The sequence below is a fragment of the Phocoena sinus genome, chromosome X (genome assembly GCF_008692025.1).
Source record: "Phocoena sinus isolate mPhoSin1 chromosome X, mPhoSin1.pri, whole genome shotgun sequence".
Lineage (NCBI taxonomy): Eukaryota > Metazoa > Chordata > Mammalia > Artiodactyla > Phocoenidae > Phocoena > Phocoena sinus.
Window position 1 is genome coordinate 43,552,843 of NC_045784.1, and position 9,289 is coordinate 43,562,131.

General features: G+C 57.6%; 2 protein-coding genes across 4 annotated transcripts; both read right to left on the reverse strand.

Annotated features, from left to right (window-relative positions):
* Positions 1 to 302: 302 nt before the first annotated feature.
* On the reverse strand, positions 303 to 3,480 carry PRAF2 (PRA1 domain family member 2). Its single transcript, XM_032620487.1, has 3 exons — positions 2,950 to 3,480; positions 1,586 to 1,803; positions 303 to 1,154 (listed from the first exon to the last, which is right to left on the reverse strand). The coding sequence occupies exons 1-3, from the start codon at positions 3,126 to 3,128 to the stop codon at positions 1,015 to 1,017; spliced, it is 537 nt and encodes a 178-aa protein (XP_032476378.1). The 5' UTR covers positions 3,129 to 3,480; the 3' UTR covers positions 303 to 1,014.
* Positions 3,481 to 3,600: 120 nt separating this feature from the next.
* Positions 3,601 to 8,830, reverse strand: WDR45 (WD repeat domain 45). 3 transcript variants are annotated; one of them, XM_032620486.1, is made up of 11 exons: positions 8,727 to 8,830; positions 7,211 to 7,282; positions 7,008 to 7,082; positions 6,814 to 6,918; positions 5,838 to 5,943; positions 5,620 to 5,714; positions 5,043 to 5,122; positions 4,722 to 4,930; positions 4,543 to 4,602; positions 4,314 to 4,459; positions 3,601 to 4,067 (listed from the first exon to the last, which is right to left on the reverse strand). In XM_032620486.1, exons 2-11 carry the CDS (start codon positions 7,263 to 7,265, stop codon positions 3,958 to 3,960), a joined length of 1,041 nt encoding a protein of 346 aa, XP_032476377.1. In that variant the 5' UTR covers positions 7,266 to 7,282; positions 8,727 to 8,830; the 3' UTR covers positions 3,601 to 3,957. The 3 variants fall into 3 exon arrangements, with proteins under 3 accessions (XP_032476377.1, XP_032476375.1, XP_032476376.1); XM_032620484.1 differs by having other exon boundaries at positions 4,543 to 4,644; XM_032620485.1 differs by having other exon boundaries at positions 4,543 to 4,644; positions 8,736 to 8,829.
* Positions 8,831 to 9,289: the final 459 nt, after the last annotated feature.

The window sequence follows — 9,289 nt, forward strand, 5'->3', positions numbered from 1 at the left end:
ATGTCATCTGCTTTGGTTTTACTTGCTTTGTGATGTGGGGCAACTTCTTTGCCTGTCCGTGCTCAGATTCCTAGCCAAGAGCCCTGAGTAATACAAATGCTGGCAGCAAACACTCCGTGCCCTTAACTCCCTTGTGTGTTAATGCCACCCTAGAGGTAATAGGTTCAAGGAAGGAACTGAGAGCTCCTCCTTCAGCCCACATATTTGACAGGGACCCAATCAGAAAGTCTCTGGTAGAATTGAAAAGCAGGTCACTTCTGGCCATTGAAACACACAGACTTTACCCAGGAGGCCCAAATGGGCTTGAGCAATGCAACAGCCTTTATTGTTGTAGCAACACTGATATATATGCCCCATTCCTGGTCAGGGCTACCCCCACCCCACCCCACCCCATCCCACCCCTTGGTCCTTGTCACTGTGGAACTTTGTGGGGGGTGGGCTGAGGAGTGGCAGAATCCCTAAGCAGAGCTGGAGGGAGGCAAGTGGGACTGGTGAGTGTTGGGGTCACCTGGGACCAAGGGTTCAACTGGGTCAGGATACCTGAATCCTCCACCCAGATGGGGGCTGAGAACACTTGGATCCTGGGTTCAAAGCTGGGGTGGGGTCTGGAAAAGCCTTGGTCCAGGGTTCAAGATCTGAGAATTGCCTTGGTCCCAGTCCCCAGCTTTGGGGCTGAGCGTGGGAGATAGGTGGATCCCAGATTGGGGTTGAGGGGGAGTGTCTCTGGGCCCAGAGTTTGAGGTTGGCCATGGATGCTCTGGTCTCCAAGCCCCAGTTTTGGGCTGGACGTGGGTGTCTCTGGTTCCCAAGTTCAGGGTTGGGAAGACTCTGGTTTCCTAAACTGGGGGCATGGGTATGAGGGAACATCCCAGTTTGGGACCTGGGGGAAGGGTTGCAGTTGTCCTGTTTTTTGAACTGGTCAGGGGCTCCTATTTTGAGGACTGGGAAAGGGCTCTGGGTCTGGGCCAGGGTGGGGATGGCATTCTCCATGTCTTAGGTACAGATCCCAGGGCCCTAGGATCCAGCCTCCTGTTCTTGTCCCAGCGCCTCCAGCAGCAACCCCATTGGCGTCCGCTTGAGACCAATGCTCTCGATCTGGTTCTCAATCTTGTTCTTGAGGTTGCGCAGGCGCAGTGACGCGTGCACCAGGATCACTGTGGGCAATACCGAGAGGAGCGGGGTCAGTGGGATGGGACATCAGCCTTTAGCTAATGGGGGCCCAGAGAAGGGAACTGGAGCACAGGCAGACCAATGGCGTGGTCGGTAGCCAGGACGCCTCTGAACCCTGCTAGTGTGGCGGAGTAATGAGCTTCGCAACAGGGGCGTGGCCAGAGGGTGCCCAGTAATGGGGACGTGGCCGGTGGAAGGCACTTCATACTAGCAGTGACGCCCAGAAGGGCGGTTGTAAGAGGGGCGTTCCCAGGGAGGGGAGCAAAGCCAGGGAAGGCGCTTTGTAAAGGAGGTGTGGCCTTGCCCGCCGGGTGTCCCAGCCCCCTCTCAGCCCAGGAACCAGGGTAGGGCGGGCCTGGCGCCGTTTGCGAGCGGTGGCCGTCTTTCCGGCCATCTCAGGGTAGTGGAGACTCACGAAGCACGGGCCCGGCGATGCTGAGCAGGAAGGTGCAAGCGCCGCCCGCGGCCCAGAGAACGAGGAGGCCGACGGCAAGCACTGCGGCCAGGCAGGCGGCTGGGTGGCTGCGACGGCAGCGGCGCACGGCTGCTCGAGTCTCAGCCGCCCACACCAGCATGCCAAGGGCCACCGCCACTACCAGCGTGCTTAGGAGGGTGTGCAGCGGGCGCACGTACCTGCGGGGACAATGGAACTAAGCTAGCCGGGCAGGCGGGGAGAGGGCCGCCTGGCCCCCGTGCCTCCCAGACCACCGTCCACCAGAGTCTGTGCCCCAAGAGCTTTGGTTCCCACCCCCACCCCCACCCCCCGCCCCCGCTCCGGACCCTCCAGCCCGGCAAATACTCCCGTCAGCCCTGTCTCCAACAGGTCCACCCTTCAGGGATTCCAACTCCCAGGAGCCCTGGGCTCCCCTGTGGACCCTCATTTATTTCTTGTCAATCCTACAGTCCCATCTTCCTGAGATCTCCTGCTTCAGGCCCTCCCATTCCGCTAGGCCCCAGGGCTCACAGCCTTTCCCTTCTCTTTCCTTCCGACCTTACCCCTGCAGGACCCACTCCAGCCGGCCCCCCATCCCAACGTGCCCCAAAACCCACTCTTTGCAAAGGCCCGGCCCTTGCAAATTCCTCTTCCAGTCCTTCTGTTTCCATACATTTCCCTCTCCCCAGGCCCAGAGTCCCTTCCAGACTTCCCTTCAAATTCCCCCTCCAGATTCCCATTTCCTATAGATTCCTCCCTCCATCATTACTAGAACCCCTTCCAGGCTTTCAGTGCCACTTAACTTCCAGTCCTGCCCAAGTCCCTCTTCCAGGTTCTCCATCCCTCCCTCGTCTCGGGCCTTCCATCCCCAGGTCCTCCCTCTAGACTCAAGTTCCCCAACAGGTACCTGCTCCTGGAGCATTCCAATTATAGCCAGGCCCCTCTCCAAGCCCAGATCCTCCACAAGTCCACCCTTCAACTTGACCACGTCCTGTCCCTGTCGTAAGTCCTCCAAGGCCACATTAATCTGGCCCCATCACCCCTCAGGCACAGTCGTGTCCCACTTTCGGGCCCTCCTTATCTTCAGGTCCACACTTCCCCCTACCCCCGCAGGACCCACTCCAGCCGGCCCCCCCCCATCCCAACCTGCCCCTAAACCCACCCTTTGCAAAGGCCAATCCTTTCAGATTCCTCTTCCAGGCCTTCTGTCTCCCAGTTTCCCCTTCAGTTTCACACTCTACTGAATTCGCCCTTCAAGGTCTTGCAGCCCCCTCAAAATCCTGCGGGTCCACCCTCCATGCCCAGCGGGCGCCCCCGGCCAACCTGCGCCTCCCTCCCTCCCTCACCCGGCCAGAGCGAGACCGAGGCCGAAGCAGATAAGGTAGTTGGTTTGATAGTAGAGAAGGTTGTTGATGACGCGGTGGCACCATCGCTGCGGGTCGCGTGGATCCGGGGCCGCCAGACGCGCCGACCCCAGAACGAAGTCGTCCAGGGCGCGTAGCGGTGGCAGCCGCACCTCCGACATCCTGCCGGTCGATGTAGCTGGACCAGTCAGAGGAGCGGCCGGACTACAACACCCGTTCTACACCGCGCCACCGTGGGGCACACCGGGAAACGGAGTCTGGGCCCTGCAACCACTACCCTGACGACCTAGTGGACTGAGCAGGCGCAGCAGCACACGTGACCGAATATACCAACAACACGCCGGAACTGTAAGGTAGCAGGGGCCGCTGGGAAATTAAGTCTCCGCCGCGGGGCGAGGCATTCCTGTCCACCCCCAGGCGGAGGCGCCACAGGGACGGTTCTGGGCAGTGCTGGCGTCTCTGGCACACAGTGGCCAGACATTAGAGGACATGCAGAGACTGTCAGAAGGACCCGAGCAGGATCCCACTTCCTTCCTGTCAGGGTCCAAGAGGTTCACACCTTTCCAGGAAACTCCTGCAGGGCTTTTTCAGCCTCATCTCCTCCAGGGCCCACTCCCGAGGTCCAGCCATAAATACTATTAAGGGCCTTTTATTCATATTCATCATATCAGAGATCGTCTCTTTCTGGGAAGTCTTTTAAAAATCCCCACAGGTTGGATTAGGGCACCCACTCTGGGTCCCTAGCAGTCTTCTCCAGGCTGGGAGCCCCAGGGGGGCCGCTGTCTCTCTGAGTCCCTGGCCTGGCTCTGCGGGCACACAGTCATCAAGAAGTGCTTGGGGCGACTGAGCTGTTTAGGCATTGCTCTTAAGAGTGGAAAGTGGGCACCTGCTCTATTAATGTTTGCTGGCTGGTGGCTTCCACAGCACTCCCACCCCTGCACAGGCTTTGCAGTCTGCCACTGCAGGTCCCTAGCACAACCCACAGGGTCCTTAAAAGTCATCGTCATCACAGATGTCAAGGTACACATCGAAAGCCTCTCTGTTGCAGTTTCCATCGGGAGTGAAGACATATTTGTGGAAGGTCCCATCTACACAGATGGCTGGAGGAGGGGGGAGGATTGGAAAAGGTTAGATGCTGCCAAAGCCACACACTCCAGTCCTCTCAGGTGTCCCGTGGCTCAGGGTCTATCTCCAGGTCTTTGCCACGTGCCATCTCCCTTAGTGATGGTGGAAGTGAACCACCCGTTTGGCTCCCTCAGGCCTCCCATGCCCTAAAATTCTTTCAGGTCCAATTTGTAGGCCTTTGCCCATGCAGTACCCCCCAGTCAAGGGCTATTCCCACTCACCAATGACAGAGTTGACATTCTTGGAAGTGTTGCGACCAAAAGCACAGATGCAGGCTGACTCAGCAGGCACGGTGAAGCTCGCCAGGCTCCACTGAGAGTCCACATACTGCCCAATCATCGGCCCCACCTTGCCCACGCGAGCCAGCCTGCAGGCAACACTGGCTAAGCCCCGGTGTGATATATGGGCAGGGGGATGGGGGTGAGGCAGGGTGGGGCAGGAGGCACTCACGCAGAGCGGCGGTTGAGGCGGGTGTCCTTGAGAGCAAAGATGTGGACTGTGCCCTTATCACTGGATGCACACAGGAAGGAAGAATCATGGCTGAAGTTGATGCTGAAAGACAGACCAGCGGTGATGCCCACGTCATGTGGTGTGAGGTCAGGAGCCCACCAGGCATACCCTGTGCTCACCAGTAGAGGGTGGCGGGGTCAGTGCCTCGGCGCAGCTCCACCAGCTTCTCCTTGGACTGCGTGTCAAAAAGGCGAATAAGGGTGCCCTTCTGAGAGGCCGAGGCCACTACCGTGCCTGGCTGGTTCAGAGACACGCAGGCCACGTCGCTCTGATGTGCGTTGATGGTAAACGGAGCAGATGAGGTGCCGGGCTTTGTGCTTGCCAGGTCCTACGGTAGAAGGAGCAGTTTGGGCTTGGGGTAGGTGGTAAGGAGGTAAGTTGCCAAGAGTCCACAGGGAGAGCCAGCCCACCTACCCACCCCTGCCCACTGGACAGCTCACCACAAGTTGCAGGCTCCCGCACTTGTGTCCTGGGAACACTAGCAGTTGTTTCTCCAGGCTGGGGCAGAGGTCACAGAGCCCTAGGGTGGGGTGGGGGGCTGGTAAAGAGGACGTTGGGGCCAGGCAGGGTCTCAGGATGGACAGAGCTAGATAAGGGCCGGACTTCAACCTTCCATGATACATGTTACCCACAGAACCCACAGGGGGCTTGTCCTCAGGTGTGCTCCCCACCATCAAGGCAGATTCCCTGCCTCCCTATGCAGCTGTGGCAGCCCCAGGAGGCCCAGGAGTCCCTAGCATACCCATTAATGTCCTTAATGAGCCTTTCTGCTCTGCTATCTGAGGTAGCCAGGGGTGAGGCGGGGCTGAGAGTAGAGAGAAAGAACTGGCTGAGGATGGGAAAATGGATAGAATGGGAGTACGGGCATCTCAGCCCATTGGAGCATCTCTATGCAAAGACTCTCTCCCTGCCTCTCTTTCCCAGTTACTCTCTGTGTGCCCCTTTCTATCTCTCTTCTGCCCCTCTGCCCCATCCACTGCCTCCTGCCACTACACCTGCATCTCTGGGTCCTCTCACCCTTGGGGTTGTCCCGGGTGTCAAACTCAAACAGCTTTCGGGGATTGTCAGGGAAGGAGTACACATAGATGCGGTTCTTCAGCACGATCACGATTCTGTGGGCATCACACAACACAGGATGGTCGTGAGGGGAGGGCAGGGTGCCCATGCAGGACTAACCCTCTAGCCTGCTGTGGGGACCACCGACCTCCCCCACCCCCAGCCCACCTCAGGCTCACTTGTCATGGCGCATGCGCACAGCCAGCACTGGCTTGGTGAAGGTGAACTCCAGCACCAGCTTGTCCTTGGAGTCCTTGCCCTCCCGGGCATCGTCCCAGATCAGCACTGCGGGGCAGGTGGGTGTGTTGTCGGGGCCAAGGTTTAGGGTGAGGGGCAGCCCTGGTGACACAAGACCTACCCCTACTCCCCATGGGACCTCAACCCACTTGCTTAACCTTTTGCTAACACGCAATATGACCTCACACAGCATGAGCACTTGTAGATGTGATTCCTGAGAAGACAGGTTCTAGAACCATTATACTCATTTACAGATGAGGAAGCTGAGGCTCGAAGGGGTTTTCTATCTAGCCAAGGACCTCACAACCCATCAGCAACCAAGCAGGGACTCACATCCAGGCCTGTAACTTCTCATCAGTAACTATTTCTGCCTCCAGGGTCCCAGCTCATACCCCCCAGAAGATTTCTGTGAGGAATCCTAGGGCATCTTTTGCCATGTCCCAGTGGGATCAACAAAAGCCCTTAAAATAAGATGGTGCTTGAGACTCAAAGCAAGAGGGCACCAGGGAGACAGCCCCAAGATTTTAAAACCTATTAGTTGTGTCACCTTGGATAAATCACTTAACCTCTTTGGGCCTCAGTTTCTTCATCTGCAAAAATGGGGATGATGATACTTCCTACCACACAGAGTCACTGTGAGGATTAAATGAGTTAATACATGTAAAATGGTAACAACAGCACCAGGCTCACGGCAAGCGCTCCATAGGTAAGGACATGGCATACAGGAGGCATTCAACAAGTGTCTGTTAAATGAAGACAAAACACCAGGCTTCTCAAGTGATAAGATCCAGGACTTGTAAGACGTAGGCCTCACTGTGTGACTCTGAGTTACTCTGACATCTTCATTTGCCAGAGCCTCCGGGAGGCCAGGATTCCGGGGAATCTGGGCCAAGGGTGGGACCGGATGAGGACACTTACCTGAGATCTCTGAGAACTTGGGGCTGCTACCACCGCCCACCAGGGCCAGCAGGTTGGAGCGGTGCAGCATTTCCACCAGGCCCACGCTGCCCACCTGCTCATGGTCTGGACAAGGACCAGGGTGTCAGTAGGGGTGGGTGCCAATGCCCAGCCCAGCCCTTCTGCCCATTGCCCCTCCCCCACTGACAGCTCACCCAGATGCCCCTTCTCCATCAATGGCTCCACGTTGTAGATGCGCACACCTGTCTCCATAGCGCAGCAAAAGCAGCCTGGGGACGGGAGGAATCCGGGCTGCCTCAAAGGATGTCCAGGTGGGAAGCTAGGGGTTTAACACCCACCTCTGGCCATTCTCTCCCTCCCTCCCTCCCAAAAGGGCACAGGCACAAGCCTCTCTCACTTTGATCTTGGTTGAAACGCAGACTGGTCACTCCTCGAAGTGGCTGCTGAGTCATGGTCCAGGATTGCTTCCCTGGACACAAATGGGGGTAGGGTTGGGAAGAGTCCTGGGGTCTGTTCTCTGAGTCCTAGAACTCCTGTCCCCAACTGATTTCTTCTTCCTCCTCCCACTCTGCTACCTAACCCCAGCAGGACTGCAAAGAAGACAAAATCAGGGGGAGAATCCTAGGGTTTCCACTCTAAGCTCCCAAGACCCCAAAGAGCATGGACAGGAATATTCACATCTTCTTACACTTGGTTGACTCCAGCTCTCTTGGCCTACCCTGACCTGGACATCCCCACCTCCTCCTTACTCCCTCCCTGACTGACTGCTTATCAAGAGATAATGGGGTAGGGGGTATCCCAGTGATATCTCCTCTCTACCCTCAGCCAATCCTGGCCCCAGTGCCCAACATGGCCTGGAACCACCCCCTACCCACTTCTCATCTTTACACCTGGACCCAGCACCTAAGTCTGCCTGTCAATAAATGGGGAAAGGGGGCTCAAACATCCACCTCTTCCTGCACCTCCCTGACCTGGCCCTGAGACCTGCTACAGTTGGTCCACCGCTCACAGGAACTCCCCCGCCACGTCCTTCTACTCCAACCTATTCTACCACTCCAGAGCTCTCTCACACCTTCCTTCCCCACAGGCTTCCTGAAATCCCTTCAGGATCCCATTCCCACTTCCACACAACCCCTTCTCATGACATGCTAACTTCTGTCCAACCATGGACAACCTGGACCTTCCCCCAGACCCCTGTATGCCCTAAAGACCCTACCTCAGGATTCCCTTATCACTCCAAATCCCCCACCCCTGGGACATACACTTCCATATGTTCTGCTGTCCCTGACTCTGACATGGGTTGGCTTGGACGTACCCTCAGGAATTGCATCCCCCTAAGGTTCCTCCTCCAGACCCCCTATCGTCTCCCCAAGACCCTGCTCCAGGGCACCCCAACCCCTCAAAACCCTTGCCCAGGACACACACTTCCCAAAACCCCTACCTGGGACAACTCAATCCCCCCCACAAGACACCTGCCCTAGACCCCCCCTAATATTCTTGTCCCAGAGTCCCCATACTCCCTTCAAACCCCCATCTCCCCAAAACCTTTGCCCAGGCACACCCCTTCCCACTCTCCAAACGCCCTCCCTTCCCCCCTGTACCACCTCCACCGGACTGCCTCGCCCCCAAAGACCCATTCTTTAGACAGCCCCACCTTCCAAGATCCCTTTTTTGGGACCCCCATTCCAAAGACACTTGCCACCCAGGAACCCTGCCCAGGGATGCCTCACACATCGCTACCACCACTGATGTCCAAGACCACCCTCATACTCCGTCCAGTGCCAGCACCTACTCAAGATCCCTGTCCTAGATACACCCCCATCCACCAAGACCCTTGCTCAAAAGACCCCTCCGTCCCCCAGATCGCAACCAATTCTTGCACCATGCCCCAGCTCCCTGCCGCCTGCACTGACCTGACTGACCTCTGCGCGTCCCCTGCTCTCGGTGCAGCCCACTGCCCGGCGTTCTGACCTCCCGGGCCTTAAAGCCCCACTCCCTTGTTTACATCAGGCCTTACTTCCGGGGGAGGGAGTCTGTGACCGGAAATGACTCACCCTCCCTGGAAAGCGCGGCTGCAGTCTTTCTAAACCAGTTTCTGGGTCTTTGGAGCAAAGAGAGGGAGCGCGGCGTTCTCTCAGGAGAGCGCGGGGAGCAGAGGACCCTCCGCCACGGCATGACTGTCTGAAGGAACCGAAGACAGGTGGGAGAGAGAGAGCCTTCCCCTCGCTGAGCGGAAAAGGGCGAGAATTCCGTAACTGGGTCCTGCTCGGAGAGCTAGCGGCGTTACCTTCTGGGCTAACAAGACTTGGACCTCCGAGGTCCAAGAGGGGCCGCCCCTGTTAGCTATTTGTAGTTCTCCCAGACTTCTAGGGAGGCGACCGGGGAGCCTCGAGGCGGGGGTGAGCCTGGAGACCTTCAAAGCTGAGTCTATCCCCGTAGCCAGGGGAAGCCAGGGTGGGATTCCCCACCCCACCCA

Bases quoted from the DNA above. Each gene is read 5' to 3' on its own strand.
- PRAF2 (XM_032620487.1), bottom strand. From the start codon at position 3,128: ATGTCGGAGGTGCGGCTGCCACCGCTACGCGCCCTGGACGACTTCGTT. The intron at 1,804-2,949 runs GTGAGGGAGGGA...TTGTCCCCGCAG, and splicing joins CTCGGTCTCGCTCTGGCCGG to GTACGTGCGCCCGCTGCACA. The intron at 1,155-1,585 runs GTGAGTCTCCAC...TATTGCCCACAG, and splicing joins CATCGCCGGGCCCGTGCTTC to TGATCCTGGTGCACGCGTCA.
- WDR45 (XM_032620484.1), bottom strand. From the start codon at position 7,265: ATGACTCAGCAGCCACTTCGAGGAGTGACCAGTCTGCGTTTCAACCAA. The intron at 7,083-7,210 runs GTGAGAGAGGCT...TCCCGTCCCCAG, and splicing joins GCGTTTCAACCAAGATCAAA to GCTGCTTTTGCTGCGCTATG. The intron at 4,460-4,542 runs GTGAGTGCCTCC...TGTTGCCTGCAG, and splicing joins CGCCTCAACCGCCGCTCTGC to GCTGGCTCGCGTGGGCAAGG.